We start from the raw sequence: 20470 nt of genomic DNA, 5'->3' as shown, positions 1-20470 counted from the left end.
CAAAAGAGGACATGACTAGAAATCATGTTTATATCACGTTTATAATGGGTTTCATGATTAAGTTTCGTCGCTCCGGCCTGACAGGACATCACAATATGTTAAAGGGCGTAACATTTCCTTCACACGCTTAAGGTATTCGGCCAATCACAATGCATTGGATAGCTGGCCAATCACAGCACACCTCGCTTTTCAGACCGATGAGCCTTGTACAAATCGACATGTTTCAGAAGGCAGGGCATAGAAAATGAAACAGTAATGCACAGTATATGGAAAATAATGCATTTTTTGAACCTTAAACCGCATAAACATTTCATTACACCAAATACACAAAATAATTTTCTTTTTAGCAGCATCATATGAACCCTTTAAAAAAAATAATTTGGTTCAAGTTCAAATTTATTTATAAAGTACATTTAAAAACAACAAGTGTACCAAAGTTCTGTACAATTGTAAACAGTTTTTGGCAAGAGTAATATAAAAACTAAAACTAACTCATTTAAAATTAAATAAGCAAGATAAGCCATAAACAACTAAACCCACCTATGTAACTCAGGCAACACCATAGGCTAAAGAAAATAAATGAGTCTTCGATCTAGATTTAAATGCTTCCAGTGTGGGGGAGGATTTCACAACAGCTGGATGTAATAAATACTTTTATTTAGCAAGGATGTATTAAATTTATCAAAAGTAAGACAGTAAGACATTTATAATGTTACAAAATATTTCTATTTCGAATTAATGCTGTTCTTTTGAACTTTCTAAAAAAAAACTGATAAAAGTATAACAGTTTCCACAAAAATATTAAACATAACTGTTTTCAACTTTAATAAGAAGTTGAAGTGTTTCTTGAGCAGCCAATTAGCATATCAGAATGATTTCTGAAGGATCGTGTAATGCTAAAGACTGGAGTAATTATGCTGAAAATTCAGCTTTGCCATCAAAGGAATAAATTATGAAATTTAAATAAAAAAAATATATATAAAATTAATAAATGTTACATTATATTAAAACAGGTAAATAGTTTAAATTACTTCTCTTAAACAAAATTACAGTTTTACTGTATTTTTAAATAAAGTCTTGGTAGAGAGTTCTTTCAAAAACATTTTTTAAATCATGCTTTTTGGATGACAGTGTATGTTTAACATAGAAATTCTATAGTGCATTTTGTGGCTTTGATTTATTGCATTTTAATGCACAACCTCATAACTGAATCATAAGGTCCCAAAAGTTAGTGGACTAAGGCCCAGTTTATACCGATCTCTATAATCTTTTAAGACAAGTTTATACTCTGAGGTTCTAAGTGTTACCTGTCTTTGAATCTCGGCAAGGTTGTAAGGAAGAGCTTCCTCCTCCAAAGGTGCAGTCCTCTCAATGTCAAATAAACCAACACATCTGTAAAAAGCAAAAACATGGGCAGACATAATTAAACATTTAAACAGATTCCTCTTTTCTGCCTTTACAGAGCACAACATCTCAAAGAAGTTTAAGGAAACATGGTATAGTTTGCCCTCAAAATCTCCGAAAATGTCCGAAAACCAAGCTCCATTTGAGACCTACCCAGTAGTGTCATAATATCTGACTCTTCCAAAATGTGCATGTGATATCTTTGGTTTCTGGAAAGAGGGGTTTAATTCACAATGATTATACCGCACTATGGCTCAGAGCAGATATTTTGTAAATATACTTCCAAGTTCATTACTGTACTGGTAAGAACTTTGCAGCAGTTACTGTAGTGTGGAAACATGTGTGCCGCTACATGCTGCAGAAAATGTTAGAATAAGCTGGACCGTGTTCAAATCCTCCCACTGTACAATAATAGGAGGAGTCATGTATCATCGACTATGCAATTGCCAGAACAAGACTCAGAATAGAGAGACCAGAAAACTTTTTTCATATAATTACAGAAGAGTCAAACAATGCTGTTTTTAGACGTCAAGAGTGACTAGAGGGCTCTGAAACACAGGCTGAGCTGAAGTATGTTATGGCTGAGCCTCGAACCCTCCTCTTGATGGGCAGAGGATCTCAGACGATGAATCAGCAAGGCCTTGTCACCATGGTGACTCACCCTCTTGGCTCAGACAGGTCAGCCAGCTGGAACAGGATGTCCACTTCCATAGGGGTCACCTGGCCAAACCTTTGGGCAGCAATAATGAACTCCTCTGAAAAACAGGGAAAGAGAGTGCAGAAAACATCTAAAAAATTGTATTTAATTTAATACAATTTTCACAAAGATACACTATTCCAAAATTTTAAATAAGTTTTTCGAAAACAAGTTTTGTCATTCATGCTTCCTATAAAGAGTTTTCCATTTGAATATATTTTAAAGTGTAATTTATCAAAAAAATAAATAAAATAAATAGATAAATAAATAAATAGACTTATGATGTAAAATATTAAATTAAATGTCTAATACTTACAGGGGAGATTGGGGTGAGATTAGCTATTTTTCACTCATGTTGTCCTCAAGGGAAAATGATGCAGAAGTAGGCTATAAAGAAATTTAGATCATATCCTATCCTAATGAAAGTATACCTATAGTTTTAAATGATCAGAATGTATCTATGACAAAGGGTTCTAAAAATATGGTTACTTATAAAAAGTGTTCCCATGGCTCAGTTTGCCCCGGGTTTGGGGTAAGTTGACCCGAGTCGAGTCAGTGAGTAAGATGCACCATCTGGGTGTAAAATGACCATCTGACAAAATCTGATTCAAACCCATGTGAAATTAATAACAATATAAAAACAAATTTAATAATTTCCTTTTACAGTCATATTTCTTTTCATAAAGTTAACTTTAACAACATAAAACCAACCAAATTAAGTTTAAATTTCAATATTTCCAGTTGTAGCCTTCCTAAAAACAGAGAGTCTGAAAGTGAAAGTAAAAGTGGCGTGACATGCAGCCTAGTATGGTGACCCATACTCAGAATTCGTGTTCTGCATTTAACCCATCAAAAATGCACACACACAGCAATGAACACACATACACCGTGAACACACACCCGGAGCAGTGTTTTTATCATTTTGGGAAAAAAATAGCAACTGTAGCTTACCAGTTCAGGCTAATGTTTGGCTAAATGATTTGCATGGTTTTATATGTTACTAAATCACCTAAATGTATCATAAATATTTTTAGACATGGATAAATTTGCTTTGACGTAACAACCATTACATCTGTTATGCTAAAATGTTACTTTGACAAGGCAAAAATAGTTTTTAAAGTAAATGGGTGCCTTCCATTTTCCCCCATGTGTTTCTCCTTTTCACAGTCTGGCAGAAATGATGGGTGCTTTCAAAATACATGGTCACACAAAAGTGTACAGTTGCCAAGATACAGGAGGTGGGTCAACTTACCCACTGGCTCAACTTACCCCCACTCTCCCCTACTTCCATTGAAGATGAGGCAGAAGAAGCCTCAGAGAGTAAGGGATAGCCCACTCAAACATCTACAGTAAAGTCAATTATTACAGAGTATACTGGCTTCTCTTTTAACTCTATATTTGTAACTGGATAATTTGTATTAACAAGCACCCAACCCCCTAGTGCCCCTTTTTTTTGGTTTGGGCCAATGCCCCTAAAAATGTCTGTGCATGGCCCTGAAGCATTTATTTAAAAAAGAGATTTTTATAGCAATGTTAAAGTGCATTCTTGATGAATAAAAGTATTAATTTCTTAAAAAACAAAACAAATAAAAACCACAAAAAAATAATAATAATCTTACTAAATCCCAAACTTTTAAACAGTAGCATATTTGGCCACTGAAAGTGGTCATCGAATGCCCATTTTTCATTCTTAATGGAAAGTCTGTAACATAGTTTGGTAAAAATGTCTCAAATGTAGTGTAAAAAACACCTCAACAGCTCTTTTCAGAGCAAGCCGGTTTGTACCATTTGTAGCATTTGATCTGCTGACCCCACCCCTCTCTTCTGAGCTGCTCTCTGAGGGACTGTTTACTTTAGCCACATTCATCATGAAACTTGCTTATTAGCACATTATTAGTAAAGGCGATTTGCAAAGATTCATTAAAAAACCTTATACTCACTTCTTCTGTAGGTGAAGCTGGACCATGAATGATTCGCGCAAAGATAGATGCATTTAGTAGGTAGATCGAGATTGCATTCTCTTCAAAAAACAAATATAATCCAGTCCATCTTCATCTTCACTCAGGGCAGGTCTAAAGACGCCAGTCCAGTCTGTGCACGTAGCATCCGATGACCCCTTTAAGCCATGCTTTAAGATATATGACTAAAAAACTACATAAAATATTAAATCAAGTGGCATCTGCAAACAAATGATGCAAAACCTTTTCTCAGAATTTCTTTCAGTCATTTTTGCAATTATTTTTAGCCAGCTGGTAGCAAGGTCATTTTCAGCGGATGTTCTGTTTTAAGTCACTGGGTGAATTACATTTAAAAGTGAGCATCACTGTGACTCATTTACTCAGAGCACTTGAAGTAAACACTCAGGACAATATGGTCATGTACAGCCTATATGTCCCTGCCACTTTATATAAATTCTCATTTATAGCTATTACAATTATTCTTTCACATCTAATATTGCCTGTTTGTGTCTTTAACTCAATTTAATTTCAATTCCTGTAGTTTTTGTTAAAACTAAAAGAAAAGAAAAACATTTCACAAATAATCCTTAGGTGCACAATAACAGTTGAGGTAAGATTTCAAATTACCTCAAGATGCATAAGTGCCGATCAGAATCACATGATTCTAAAGAGTAAAATTATTTCCTCAAACTGGCCATTTGCCCTTCACTAACAGCCTTGTAGAATGACTCTTCATGGAGGAATTCAGCTACGCGCTTTCAGTTAAAACAACCTGTACAACACCTTGCACCATCTTCATTAAAAGAAAGAAGCTGAAGTTTTGTGCATGGAGTATTACAATGTTTGAGCTGTACAAATACATTTCAGTCTCACTGTATTGTTCGCTGTTCTATTAATAAATTATGTGTCCCTACTTGATCATGTAGTAAATAATTCATTCAAATATTTAGCAAATCATTGAGTCTGGGCTTGTATTGGATATCAGTTGGTTGTGCAGTTTAAGAGTAGAGAGGTAATGAGCAGAATGAACACAGGCCGGTTAACAGTGGGATTCCCACTGCACTGGTATAGAGTGACTAGCCTGAAAAAGGCAGCAAGTGTTCTTACACAGAGCCCTATTGAATCAAGGCCAGCTCAGCTTACCCCGGCCTTAAACACGCTGTGAAGTGTGAAGAACGCTCCAATCAAAGATCACGCAGGGCTTTTGTCTCTTTAGCTCCCTCCAAAAACAAACACCGGCTACAGTGTGAGAAACATGCCGCCAAGAGCACTCGACCTGACAAAAATCATATTTGATGCTACAAAACTTGTAAATTGACTTTCAAGTATCAGAGCGGAAAAAAGTAACTCTGAAATCACACGGTCGTGATCGAAAGCAATGAAATAAGTGAGATGAATTTCTGCTTTAGAATGGCCAGAACAGCAGTAAGATGATCCACATTAAAGGTTTTATACATTTGCGAGCTCTTTTTTTCTATCTGCAGCCTTTGTACGGGGTGATGTGTTCCCCATTTTCCCCAGGTGGCAAACGGTGGCTGTTGCAATGACGAAACTATGCTTCGGCGTACTGCTCAAAACATACGGAACCAATCAGCTGTGGGTCAACAAGAGTAGTAGACATGGAAATTCGCACGCACAAGTCCCAGCGGAGCCCAATGGTGGCCTACAGCCTCTGTGGGAACAGCAGCGGTAAATGTAGCCTCCCCACCCCTGGCCCCGGTCTCCACAGGGCTGATAGCATCGCAGGCTGGGTGTGTACAGCAAGAGTGTGTGCCCAAGATGCAGAGCTCCATTGCAGCCAGACTATGAGGGCTGTTTCACAGGTCAGCAGTTGGCCAAGGAGACACAGGCCAAGGGTTTTTAAGGTGTTGGGGCTTTGTTTTAAAAGTCCTCCTTGATGGGCAATTGACAGGTTTTTTTAAGATATTTATCATCCTTTAATGAGCTGAACGTGACTTATCACAATAGTAATAATACACTTTTATTATGCAAGTTGCTAAAAATATATACAAATAATTAAAATTAAAATAATAATAATTAGAAGAGTTTGAGTGAGAAAAAAAGATTCAGCAATTTAACTTTTTTTAATTACATTATTTTAAAGTTCACAACAATAAATGTAAGTAATATTATTTTTTTTTTACTTTTTTTTTAGTTTTTAATTTTTTTAATGTTTTTTAGAGCAAGATGTATTATTTAACACATATTATATATATATATATATATATATATATATATATAATTTTTTTTTTTTTTTTTCTTTTTTTTTTTCATATGTAAGAAATATGTAAAATTAAAAAAACAAAAATTTAAAGACAGAGTAACAAAAATTGGAGTGGTTTTAAAAATTGAAAGAATGCGAGTAAGATGTACTGTATTATATAAATAGTACAATTACATATTTATTTATATTAAATTGCACACATTACATATTTGCACAGCAACATAAGACATATAATTGTTCAAAAAATTCATTCCAATTTGACGAGTATATATATATATATATATATATGTGTGTGTGTGTGTGTGTGTGTGTGTGTGTGTGTACAGTATGTGTATCAAATTTCACATATTATATAATACAAATATTTATATTGTCTCAACAAACACATACACAAACACATGTGGGTAATTTTGGGGCACATAAAGTCAGCCTAATCTGGGGAGGCAGGACAAAGTCAAAACAAAACAAGATAAAAAAATTAAAAAAACACTACTAACCTTTAGTAACTTCCACATCTTTGCAGTTGCCTGCCAGGGTGGTGTAGATCTTCCTAATGAGCTCCATGTTGCTTAGCAGAGAGTTGAAGCCATTAAAGTAAGAAAAGCTGACCTGATGTGACGTACTTCCACCGGCCGCCTGCAAAATTGGCAGACACACAGACATCTGAACGAAGACATCCTTTTATGAGGGACAAAGGTGATAAATAGCTGAGAATTCTATGGAGTGCCAAACATTAATCAAGCTACAGTGCGGTGACATCTTTAGCACTTCCACCCCACAGAGCGCTAAATAAATACATGTGTTTCACAGAGACGGCACACTGGTAATTTCAGAGGGATTCAAGCTCAAGGGCCATTTTTAATTAAGCTGTTTTATGAGAAGAGAGACATATAAAGTGGAAAACTAACATGAGGTAAATCTTTAAATAGCATCTGACAGGATGCTTGGTGTAAAAACTCCCTTTGCCACTCAGATAGCGAAAGAAAATTTTTATTTATGCTGCAATATTAAGTATTAAGTATCAAATTCAACATTTCTGGAATGTATTCATTGATTTCTGTGACAAGACGAAGTGTAGTTTGGCTGAAATAGTTCTTGTATAGTTTTCTTCAGGCCTAGGAGGGGCTGGGATAGAAAAGCAAGAGCAGATTGTCTCTCACTAGATGGCGCTGTGTGCTTTGCAGAAATGGTGGCGTTTACCTGAAGCCACAAAAATCATACCTGCTCTGAAGTGTGCATAACCTAGATGTCATTTGTAAAATCCCTGCATAAACCTGTCCATAAAAAGTATAAACCTTTTTGTAGATGGGATAAAATGTTTACACCTCCTGTCTTGTTTTGCAAGGCATCTAAATTAGAGGATTGAGTGTATAGACTGGGTCTGACGAGCGTATTGTCTTCCATTTATTTCTAATGGCCTCGAAATTGTGTGTTTACAAACATCTCCTAGAATCCTAGAATCCTAAGGTTTGTGAGGCACAAACCGTGGAGAAAATGACAGACTCCACCGAGTGTGTATAAAACAGACTGCTTACACAATATACACCTAGCAAATAAATATCTCCCAGAGGTTTACTCGAAACAAAAGTCTATCACAAAACTGTAATACAATACAACCGCTGGCTGAAATAGCTAAAACATAAATACAAATAAACAAACTCACTGCAACTAAGCATTCCTCCACAAATGGTGTGAGCATGTGGGGTCTGATGGTCACCATGATGTCCCTGAAGTCCAGAGCGGTGATGGTGCCTGTCCTGGCCTTGTCTCTTTGCATAAAAGCCTGCCTGGCATGTTCAAGCTGCATCTCCTGCAACACAATACATCTCAATTAGTGTGTGCATGCTAGTAGTTTACACAATGCTGAATTGGAGTGATTTGCACTGCAAAAAAAAAAGAAAAAGGATATATTACATGCTTGTGACTTTATGCATGTGATCCATTATGTACAGCTGGCCTTAATTATGTACAAATGTAAATGTAAATCAATCTTTGAATGGAAAAAGCAGATGATTTATAAATCTTAAATATAAAGACTATATAAGTAAATATAATACATGTAATGATTAAATGAACCCTGTGCATCGATCTAAATCCAAATATGTCAACATGTTTAGTCAAAACCATAATAAAGATTTATATTTATCAATTATAATACTATTTATTTTACTTAATCATAAATTCAATGTTATTTACAATATTATATGTTATTACATGGGCTACAAAAAAAAGACAAGCCAGTGTCAGGAGCATAAGAAAATCCTAAATGTAAATAAAATCATTTTATATATATTTTTTTTTCATTTCATTTTTTTATATATATATATATTTTTATTCATAAAAGCATCAGTCCATTCAACGTCACCCATGATATTTCAATGAAATAACTATTTCTATGTGTTTGTTATTACCTTCAATTAATTTATTTGCTTGCAGACATATGCTAGAAAGACATTTGGAGAGGGAAATCTCATTTTGTTGATTGTGCAACTCATCTGAAACGGCTGCAGTATCACATCAGGAGACGAGAATGACTTTCTTACACATCTTAGGCTTTTAAAGGGAGTTGTTTTTCTTTCTTCCCGAGCTACCGCTACAAAATCCTAGAAATATAGGTCTGCTGTGCGAATAGACGCACCTTCATATAGAAGAAATGTCTGCTCACAAAACACGATTAGAGAAAATGCCAAAGCTTTGAATGTCAGACTCCATGCTATTTGTGATATTATAGAAATGTCATTGTCCTAATAAAAATACAGCAATAATAGTTACAATTGTTGCTGGTAATTTCACTATTATTAACCTATTTTTCACATCACTATACTTATTTGAATATTCGCAAATCACATTTAAGCAAATGCTGAAAAAAACTTTACATCTTATACTGTACACGTGTATGCTCCTGTGCCTTTCAAAAACACACAAACAATGTTTTAAACAAGGAGGAAATGCCAGTAGCAGTGTAAATAAATAAAACAAGGGCAGAGTAAAATATTATCTGGCTACTGATTTTTCCTGTCTTGCATTGCACTGCTCCAGCCACAAGCATGTGGAATTGCATAATAATTGTGGATCTAAACCTTACAGTTTACAGTTAGCTTCTTAAAACCTTAAATTACTGCAACTGTGAGTATTTCAGAAGCATGCTTTTTATTTAGAGGAAAACAACTGAACCTACGAAAGCCAATACTGAAACCACTATGGTATTTATTGTGCCTTTAATTGTCTTTGGATTCAAATAAAAACATTTGATGAGCCACCTCTGTTTGGGTCAATTATTGTAATTCAAGCGCTGGCATTAAAACCGCATTTAAACAGCGAAACAGACGCTTTCTGAGAAGTCTTAAAGATCTCATCATCAATGTTCAGGTTAAAGAAGCTGCAGGATTTTGGACCTTTGGCTATGTCAGTAATATTATTTCTGACAGCAGAGTCAGATTTCTGACATGTCATGTTTGTAGGTGGTCATATTGACATGAAGTCAGTGTTAGAAAGCACCCATTCATAAAGGAAAAGAGAATAATTCTGAGAATTTGTGGATTTCATTGAGTAAATCTGAATCTGCAGCTTTTTTCTCATAGTATGTGAAGCTGCTGGTTCAAATTTACAGTGCTGCGTGATATTGTATGAGTGCTATTGTATCAAATCTAACAGTTAACACCGGCCGGATTTTCAAATCACTCCAAACGACCATAAAAAAATTTTGCCAATTCAAAGAAAATGAAATAAATGGGACAGGAAATGTGTTTTTTCATGTTTTTCAAGTTCCAAAAACAAAATTAATCCCGTCTTGGCCACAAACACAATCTCGGCATGTTTCTCGCAGTTTCCCAAAAACCCATCTGGTTAAAGTTAAGTTTAATATAAAAAGCTCATTCAGATATAGTGAACGTAGATGTAAACTTGGCACAGCCGACCCCTCACACTCCCTCTGCCCACTCTCAGGTCTAGACGTTATATTGGAAAATGTCTTACACACCACCACAAACACAAAAGGAATACTGCTATTCTTCTTGTAAGAGAAAACCTTTACCTGTTTTAGGGGAATCGCTAGACTGCACTGAGGTTATGTCACTTAATGAGAAACAAATGCTGGCATAGGAATATAACTGCAGTGTTTCATTAATGACTAACTAGGTCAATATGCCTCGTTGTGCTGTGGGAAACGGTGCCCAGAACTGTGTCTCAATCGAAGCAAGACCAGGCACAAAATATACCAAACAAGACATTACATCGATCTGAGCTCTGCGGCGGTGAAGGGAAGCATGCGACGGGGATTGTATGAAAGTGAACATGTCAGGGCGTTCGTGGCGGGAATAGGTGGGATGCAAGTGGATCAGAGAAATTAGACAGCAGTCATACCCACCAGCAGAAACTGAGTGAACTCCCCGTAGTTTAGGTGTTTCTTCCTCTCAGCGCCAAAGTGAAGCTGAACAAATTCCGAGTTCCAGTTAAAGGGGATGTGCTGGTGAATAGTGGTCTGACCGAAAACTTGTTTCACATCCTCTGAAATCAGAGATATGCCTTGCGTCAGAAATGTAATTGTTGAGGATTGAGTTACAAAACTATGCATTGTCTGATTTTAATGATAGTACCGCTAAATCATGGGTCTATGAGTAAACCTTGTTTAAAAATACAGGGCATCGGGGCATTTTTTTTTTTACATTTAAACATGAAAATGTACATAAAAAATGCAAAGAAAAAAACAAGAAAGGTTTAAGATTTGGACCTATTTGTAGGTCACTAAACAAGTACATTTAAGACACTGAACCAGACTCTTTATACAGAAATACACGTTCTTGCTCTTGAATCTTCTCAAATCATGCCGGAGAACAAGATCAACAGGTTTTACACAAACCTGTGGCATTCATCAAATAAGAAAAAAAACTAAAACGAACTATTTAGACATTTAAGTTCATTTTTCCACTCACATGCTGATGATATAATTAATAATAAAACATTAAATTAGAAAATAAAAGGCTAAACAGAAGTGGCCAAATAAGTATTTGCAATGAAGATGACAATAAAAGGAAAGAAAAATTAGGGTTGGCGGTATTTCTCATGGAGCGCTGCACATCCAACAGGTTTTTCCCATTTATGGCAAAATATATACAGTAAGCAGTCATTTAGCAGATGCTTTTTATGTTGCATTACACCAGAGTTCCACTGTGGAGTTACTCCAGAGCTTTATTGTATCAGTGTTTATGAACCTGTCAACACTTCTCTGTCTTTCTTTCTTTATATCGCTTTGGAGTCGCATGGCAGCCTGCAAGTTTAATACCTCTAATTCTCCTAATTGAAGCTGGGGGGGGGGGGGGGGGTGAAAAATAAAATACCCTAGTCATTCATTAATTAAAACCTACATTTTCCAAACCCTTAAAAAATACCCCTTCATAATATGACTTGCAATGACAGGGTTTATTAAATGGTGAAAGAATCTGCTTAATGTAACAGCAAGAGACCTTTAATGCTTTTAATGACATTAAGAGGGTTATAAACGGGAGTCTCCTGTTTGCTTTAACACAGAGCGGCATTTCATTTTCCTGCCCTCTGTAGTGCATCACAATAAAGTGCTTTTGACATGACCATAATCTTAGTCAGAAGTTATTTGCTATTTATGTTGACGGGATGGCAACAGTTGAAAAACAGGTGTATGAGACAAATACTGCCTATACGTTCTCATTACAGCTCAACCCAGACATACTACTGACAACATGAACAACAAGAGACCTTTGAATGGCACAGAAACATCATTTCTAAATAACCCAGTCATTTCAATACGAAATAAGCACATGTGCATGTACTATCTGATCTTTTTCCCTATTGACTAAAACAGGCTGATGAAAGTCTCTTTCTCTCTGCCTAGGCACTTTTGAGTAGTGCATCTGAAATGAGCTGATCTGACAGGTCTCACCTACAAAAGGCAAATTAGACTATTAAAGTCAACTAGGGAAATTTAACTTATGAGATACACACATGCAGTCTTTATGCGCCAAGTTCTTTTGCAACATGAATATAACTGCAAAAGTAACTTCTCATCTTATTTGTGCATTGCGATCCTTGGTTCTTATTCTTATCTGGAATCAAATAACCGCAATGAATGTAAAGCAGAAGATTATACTGATGTCCACTAGCGACTGTTTGAAATCAATCTGCTTTTTGAAGATCTCTGGCAGTGGATGAATAAATCTGATTAAGAGTTTTACAGTTACTGATCCTGTAGTACTTTAAGTGAAAGGAATCTGTCGGTCTAAGCAAGCATTCAGATTAGACTACTTAGCATTAGCCCTTTGTTTTAAGGCTGAGCATAAGGTGCTTTGGAATTATAATCGGTAAACTCGCTGATTTAGACATTCAGCTGATATAAACACAGTTTAGGCCAAAACAAGGATATTCATGCAATGAAAATTTACAAAAAAATAGAAAAACAGTCTAGTTCTTACAGAAAGTGACTAGCATGACTTTGAGTGACTTAGTCTTTATAAATGATGGCAACTTTAGATCAATACAAGACTCCAATCTTCAAAAGACATTTACATGTACTATTAAGCAGCTTTTCTGCCAAGTAATACAGTTAATTCTCGTAACTGTAGACTGTGTGACGTTGCCAAACAGCACAGCAACTAGGCCCATTTACACAGAATGTGTGCGATCACAGGTGAACTTTTATGAACATTTTACAACAGCTTCAAAGGCAGCTCATCCGATCAGAATTTTGAGCTGGAACTCTGTTTTATGAATAGCGTTGTACACTTACCAAAAGTGGCAATTCCGTTTCTAGCTTTGTGGAAGAGCTGGAAGGCAACCATGAAGAGAGCATCCGGAGCACACAGCACTGCCTCAAAAGCCAGAAACTCCTGGAAGGAGATCAACCTGATGGAGACAAACAGACTTACAGCCTACATATTGTGGACACTTCACTCCACCAGTCTGGCATTACATTATTGAATGATGAGAGGGTATCACTCACTGATTACTGCTTCTCATCGCCAAACAAAAAAAGGTAGCACATATTTTCATTGTGAACACTTGACACTTGAGTGATTTGTTCAACTGTAATTATCAGCCTAAAATTATGATGTACAAAACATCTAAACACACAGTCCAGCTTCGATTCTAGGCCCAGAGATTAAGTGAATGACAAAACAATTCGACATAACAGGCTATTCAATGATCCCGATCTTGATTAAAGTGCTTCCAATTTGACTGTCAAATGTCATTACCTTTTTCTGAAAATGGGACCAGTTCATATAAAGCCCCCAGGATAGGAACTCAGTAAATAATGTGATTACAAGAGAACCAACAAGTCATGCTGCAGTATAGTAAAGAAATGCTCAGGAATTGCAGTGTCTTAAAAAGATTCAAGTATAGGCTTATACTAAAAATGTTCAGAATAAATGAATATATAAACCAAAATATATATAGTTGAAAAAATATATTTATACGAATTATACGAATGCAACAGAAATTGCACCTCCGTATGAATTTCTTTACAAAACTAAAATATTCATTTAGTTTTGTTTTTTAATGTATGAGTTGAACCTGATAGTAAAGGAAAATGGCTTGATATTGATTAGGTGTGCCCAAACTTTTGACTACCTGCGCACATTTTGAGAAAGAGATAGGAAACCTTTCATATAATTGCCACTGTTATTAAATATAACAATTTTAAGATTATTACATTAGTTCCTATATGTGTGCTCACTTTACAGTGAGAATAAATGGGGGCTATTGTTTAAAAAAAAAAAAAAAAAAAAGAATCAAGTAAACCAACAGAAAGATTTAAAAAATTTGATACCAATAAAGGGGAACAGCACTACTTCTTCAAATGACTAAAAGCTTGAATCATAATGGAGAGCATGACATTTGCCGAACATCAGAAAACACATAAACATGCTCACAAACGCACACATACGCATGAATCTACCTCATTAAAAAATAAGCAATTTCAGCATTCATAGGAAACCCTGGGGACCATGCAATCTAGACTTTATTTAAGCGCAGTTCAAAGTTGCCTCAACTCCATTATGAATTTCACAAATGGATACAGCAATTACTCGAGGTCACTGCTAACGAGCAGTCCCAATGCATGCATCTCTAATTTATTTCAATTTCCAGGGAGCAATGATTACATTTTTGTGGCCACTCTAATTAATTTTGTTACTGATGAAATTCAAAGGAACTGAGAATTTGTGCGCTTCCAGCATGCCAAATCAGCCACATTGTGGATTCAAGAGTAATTGTTTTATTAACTAAGCTGACAGTAGGAGAACAGGAGCCTGCTGTTTCAGAGTGGGTGGAGAGCTACAAAAGGTGATCCGCTGGGCCCAGGCGTCAATGATTATAAACAAAAAGCAATGAGAAATGATACAGATGCTGCTGCTTTTACAAAAAGAAAAATCTACTAAAACTTAGTAAGTGATTAAAATGCATCGCCAACATGAGAAACCACTGGAAGGAAACTATGGACTTCTAATCACCAGATGGTATTGCTTTCATTTCAGATCAGCTTGTAATTGATTGTAATTGATTTTGGGAGCGTATCTGCATTAAATACCCTCCGATCATCAACATACACAAAAATGAGTTGTGCATGTAGTTTCCACCAGCACCATGCCAGAAGTGAGGCTTATGATGGTTGATTAGCAGTGCCTTGACTACTAGAGAATAATTACGCTGATACACAGACACACTAAGATGCCATAGCCATAAAAAACAAACTAAACTGAAGCTCGAGTAATAAGGCCAATGCAAAACATCTTCCAACCATCAACTAAAATGGCACAGAACCAGAAGGGTAACATGGCTAATGCAAAAACTTTTCTCAAATATGATACTGAAATGCTTTAATAATATGGGCAGTTCATGTGGAACTTTGTTTTTCTAAACACACAAAAATTGGAAAATATTTTTAAATTTCACCACCATTCAGTTTAGGGGTCAGTAGTCAGTAGCTTTTTTGTTGTTGTTGTTTTTCAGAAATAAGTACTTTTATTTAGCGAGGACACATTAAATTGATCCAAAGTGACAATTAAGGCATTTATAATGTTGCAAAAAAAAATATCCTGAAAAAATGCATCACATTTTCAACAAAAATATTAAACAGCACAACGGTTTTAAACATCGATTATAATAAGAAATCCTAATTGAGCACCAAATCAAACTGCAGATTGGGGAAAATTCAGCTTTGCGATCACAGGAATACATTTCATTTTAAAATATATGAATATAGCAAATTGTTATTTTAAATTGTAATAATATTTAACAATATTACAGTTTTTACTGTATTTTTGATCAAATAAATAAACTATAAACTTATTGGGCATAAAAGACATTTCAAAAACCTATAAATTCTTGATCTTATGTTGCAATCATCAAAACTCAGCAGAGAGACATACTATAAAAAAACAATGCATTTGATCTGTATTTTTCATAGAATTGAAATATTATGTTGCTATCAATTTCCAATATGTCATGATAATCACAACAGGCATATACATGTTGTACAAAGAATTTCCCTATATCTTCCAGTGGGTGCGATGCACTTTTAAATTGTGTTTTTGTGTTAAATTTGTGTTTTCAACAGAAAGGTGCTGGTAAACACTGTCCTTAGCAGAAACACTATTTACAGACTTATTATTTCAGTGGTTTAGCGTAGTAGCTTTTATCCGTGACAGGTGAAGAGAGAGCACCTTCAATAAGCTCTGGCCCAGTTATTGTCACTGACAAGCGGGGATGCAGAAGGACACAGGCTGGTTTAGCTTTCCCTGAGTGCATACCTCAGACCAGCCTGAAACCACATGGGCACGGACTGCCATTTTCTCAGCATGCACTCTTTACAAAGTTTTAACCCCAAGAGGCTACAGTGTTTCACACTTGAGGAGTTTTTCCATCAGAAATGGAGAGGGGAGAAAAGATAGAGGGAGAGAAGGAGAGAATGTCTGGCAGATCTTTGAATCAGCAGGGAAGTCTACATGTGTTGAATGAATGATTCAGAACCGTTGGCAGGATGCCGCTCAAACAGGGCCGAGTGAATAAAGGAGAAGTGATTCTGTACCTGATGGATGTCACCATATCACTTGATTTATTCCAGCTCAGGAGGAGGTAGAAAATGCATCATGCTGTTTGTATCCATCTCATGAAACAGATAACCTGTGAATCATCTCAATCAGATGAAAACCTACCTTGGTTGTAAAACATATCGTGTTCAGCAAAAACATTAGCACCCACACAAACAGATTTAGCTAGAGATGGATAAGAGCTTTTAGCTCTTGAAATTTTATGATTTTGAATACATTTCAATATTAGAACGAGCTTCATTTGTACATACATTTATAAAATATACATATATATATATATATATATATATATATATATATATGAACTGCTGTTAGAACTTCATTCCATCATAATTCTAGGAAGAAGGCCTCCGAATGAACATTTCTTCATTTGCAACATTCCACAGTTCTGACAGCATGAAGGTCCTGACCACAGCCGCCACTACGACCAAACCACAGAAATCTCTATACATCCAGATCTTTATTTAACTAGCTCAGGAACCTACATGCATTGTTACAAAAAACATGAAAAATCCAAAGACAAACCAATGCTTACCAACATACTCTATATGACTATTTGTCCATATTGTTGATTAAATCAAACAATCCTCCTATTTTTTAACTCAAAGCCTTACAAATAAATCAAAAATGATGTTCAGAAAGAGAGCTCAAGCCATGATTCCCTAATAGTTATCCGTTAATAGCTGAGATGCAGCAATTTATCCATCCTCAAAGTCGCACAAAGCATGAGAGCTGAAAGGCACAGGCAATTACAGTGCGTGTGTATCTCTCCCGGTCTATGGCAGCCCTAATAATGTGTGCCGCATGACCACATGCACTCGGCACAGAACGCTGCTCGGCTGGTTGCCATAGTAACGCACAATCTTTTTGGAGTTACGCTTGAGTATCATAGGCCTTCATTATGTATCATTAAAAGCATACATATTAATGCAAAAAGGGGTTGAGCCATGCTGCCTGAATGGAGCAGCACCTGAACAAAGTGTGGCGTGTTAAGATCTCTGACCCTTCATCCTAATGCAGGATTAAAAGCGGAAGATCCCGCAGCATATTCCACGTCCATTTCACAGCAAACGCTTTGTTTATGAATCAGATGAACTATAAACTGTAGTTTATACAAGTCATGAATTATTAATGAAAATTCATAAATTCACGCTGTGTGTTATTCATTGTCATTTAAAAACTGAAAATTAAATTTTTCAATATTTAGGGGGCAGCTTTGTTTTGTGTTTGGTAACACAGTTTGATTTGTTTCCGAGCTATAGCCTACTAAAGATTCAAGAGCAACATAAATATTTAAAAGCAGCAATAGAAATAAATACTATCCCATCTTTGGTCTGGTCTACAACACCTGCCAGTAAAACAGTGGCCTCCTTGGAAAGCTTTATGTCTGTTAGTGCATGAAGGAACCTGGACACAAAGTCCTCTGGGGACATGTAGTACTCTCCATTCTTCTCCACACTGGCATACTGTGAACGGAAAGATAACTGGGTTGATATTATATATATATATATATATATATATATATATAAAACATTGAGGCCACTGCAGTTCAGAATAGATATTGTGAATAAAATACTTCATTAAGTGTTAGTTCACAAAATATCAGCAATCTGATTTACATAAAACATGATGAACCAGCAAACTCAAATCCATCACTTAATACAGTGATTGTACAATACTGCAGTATTTCATGAAGATTATTAGCATGGCAAAATACATCTCAATTAAAATCACATATCGCATCAGAATGGTAGTCAGAAATATTTTGGTATTTAAAGCCCAGGACAATATAATCGAAGAAACATTCTCTTCATAGTTTAAGGCAACGTGAGCAAAAAATTTTGCAATCATACAGAAGGTACTTTGTACACTTAAAAGGAGATAGCAGAAGGAGAGAAAAAGGTTGGTTATTGATGGAATATTAAGCATGTGTTAGTAAGCATTGATATTAGATTAAATTAAAGATGCTACTTAAAATACTTTATTTAAGCAACGTTTTTTTCTTTTGCTTTTAAGGAACTCTGCTTCGGATTCATGTGAACTTACTATGAGTTCCATACAGTGCTCGGTTGCATTTTTTTTCTTTCTGTAATGAGAAATGTATTAAATGGTTACATCAGATAGAGGTATATGTCATTGACACCAGTGCTTAGATGTTGGGCTACGGCTCCCATCCCTTCATTCCCAGACTTTCAGGAGAGATATGCAGTGACGTACCTTCAAGAAAATGGACTTGAGCTCTGCCGGATCAGCCCTCTTTATCATTACCTGAAGAGACAAACACACAATGATCTACATTCATAATGAATCTACATATATACATTAGGCCTTGTGGGACGTTTTAACATTATATTAGAATAAATTTTTTTCTATACTTACATTCCAGTGGTAATGATGATCATTTCATAGTTAACTAGTGGTATTATTATTAAAAGCATCTTATATCGAAAGAACCCAGACAAGCACTTGTAATGTCAAGCTCAACTTCAGCTCACTCCAAGAATGTTTAGCATCCTATAAACCCCATGAGACCCATTCAAGCACTCAAGCAGATGCTGGACAGCCTGTCTGCAGGGGTTTGATGCTACATCCGAGCTCTCTGAAGTGCTCTTATGTCTCAATGTCATTAATAGACGCTAACATTCACCCAGGACATTAGCAGGCTAACTAGCTCTATCACACCGGCTACTATACTGAAGGTTATCAGTTAATCTCCCCCGCGCTTCTCCAGTAAACTGCAATGACGTTTTCTGGATACATACGGAAGTTTCACGATCAGACAAAGAGCTCCGTTCATCTGCAGAAAGCCTAGCTGTTCTTGAGCGAGAAAAGCGCTTACCTTTGCTGCCATGCTCAGCTAGCGCACAACTCTAGCAGCAGGACGACTTCTCGAGCTTGATGACGTTTCCATGGAGATCACGTGCGGGACAGAAGCGGCTGTGTGGTTAGGTGCAGAAGGACTGTCATGTTCCCATCGTAAACATTTTCAGATACTGTATAAAATATCAGTTTACATTTCTTAAGCATATAATGCGTATTAGTTAATTATCACAGTATTTTATAATATGTGTCATAATTTTGTGTGATATGCACTAAATTTTTACAAGAAAATAAAAATTCTAGGTAGTAGGCTATTCATTTCCTATCGCTAACTGAACTTTTTCAAACAAAACATCCAGCGTGGGTATCATTTTATTAAGTATAACTGGAGTCATGTAATCTAATGATTAAATCAACCGATCTATGTGATGTACACTCTTTTGAATTTTAATAAGCGAGTTGTGAGTTATTAGTATAAAAACAGACAAACAAAGAATATATTAAATAAAATAAATTGAGAGCTGGATGTTAACATAAATTCCAATTTATGAAAAACTGAAGAACGTGCATACTTAAACATTTATTTCGACTTGGAAATGTAACAAGTCTTCCCCATTCTGTCTTCATAAGCTTCTTTACTGAACCATGGACTGAGCAAATAAGGAACAGTTATCATTTTCCTTCGTGTGTGTGTGTGTGTGTGTGTGTATATATATATATATATATATATATATATATATATATATATATATATATATATATACAGTACAGACCAAAAGTTTGGACACACCTTCTCATTCAAAGAGTTTTCTTTATTTTCATGACTATGAAAATTGTAGATTCACACTGAAGGCATCAAAACTATGAATTAACACATGTGGAATTATATCTGGAATTATATACATAACAAAAAAGTGTGAAACAAATTAAAATATGTCATATTCTAGGTTCTTCAAAGTAGCCACCTTTTGCTTTGATGACTGCTTTGCACACTCTTGGCATTCTCTTGATGAGCTTCAAGAGGTAGTCACCTGAAATGGTTTTCCAACAGTCTTGAAGGAGTTCCCCGAGAGATGCTTAGCACTTGTTGGCCCTTTTGCCTTTTGTCTGCGGTCCAGCTCACCCCTAAACCATCTCGATTGGGTTCAGGTCCGGTGACTGTGGAGGCCAGGTCATCTGGCGCAGCACCCCATTACTCTCCTTCTTGGTCAAATAGCCCTTGATGCCTTCAGTGTGACTCTACAATTTTCATAGTCATGAAAATAAAGAAAACTCTTTGAATGAGAAG

At 35.9% G+C, this 20470-nt stretch overlaps 1 protein-coding gene across 3 annotated transcripts in view; it reads right to left on the bottom strand.

Moving 5' to 3' along the window:
* LOC132104706 (electrogenic aspartate/glutamate antiporter SLC25A13, mitochondrial) overlaps positions 1–19304 on the bottom strand; it is a 46282-nt gene extending 26978 nt beyond the window's left edge. For 2 of the 3 annotated variants that reach the window (XM_059510266.1, XM_059510268.1), the window contains exons 1-9: positions 19202–19304; positions 18580–18630; positions 17687–17828; positions 13041–13157; positions 10650–10789; positions 7947–8093; positions 6781–6919; positions 2066–2159; positions 1308–1392 (exon numbers count right to left, since the gene is read on the bottom strand). In XM_059510266.1, the coding sequence (XP_059366249.1) occupies positions 1308–1392; positions 2066–2159; positions 6781–6919; positions 7947–8093; positions 10650–10789; positions 13041–13157; positions 17687–17828; positions 18580–18630; positions 19202–19213 (927 nt within the window). In that variant the 5' untranslated portion in view covers positions 19214–19304. Of the gene's footprint in view, positions 1–1307; positions 1393–2065; positions 2160–6780; positions 6920–7946; positions 8094–10649; positions 10790–13040; positions 13158–17686; positions 17829–18408; positions 18526–18579; positions 18631–19201 lie in introns of those variants that run through there. The other variant, XM_059510267.1, reaches the window with a different exon arrangement.
* Between the last annotated feature and the right edge of the window lie 1166 nt (positions 19305–20470).

Source organism: Carassius carassius, chromosome 25 (assembly GCF_963082965.1).
Source record: "Carassius carassius chromosome 25, fCarCar2.1, whole genome shotgun sequence".
In the NCBI taxonomy this organism is placed as follows: Eukaryota; Metazoa; Chordata; class Actinopteri; order Cypriniformes; family Cyprinidae; genus Carassius; species Carassius carassius.
Note: the sequence above shows the minus strand (reverse complement) of the source record. Positions and strands in the feature narration are given on the sequence as shown.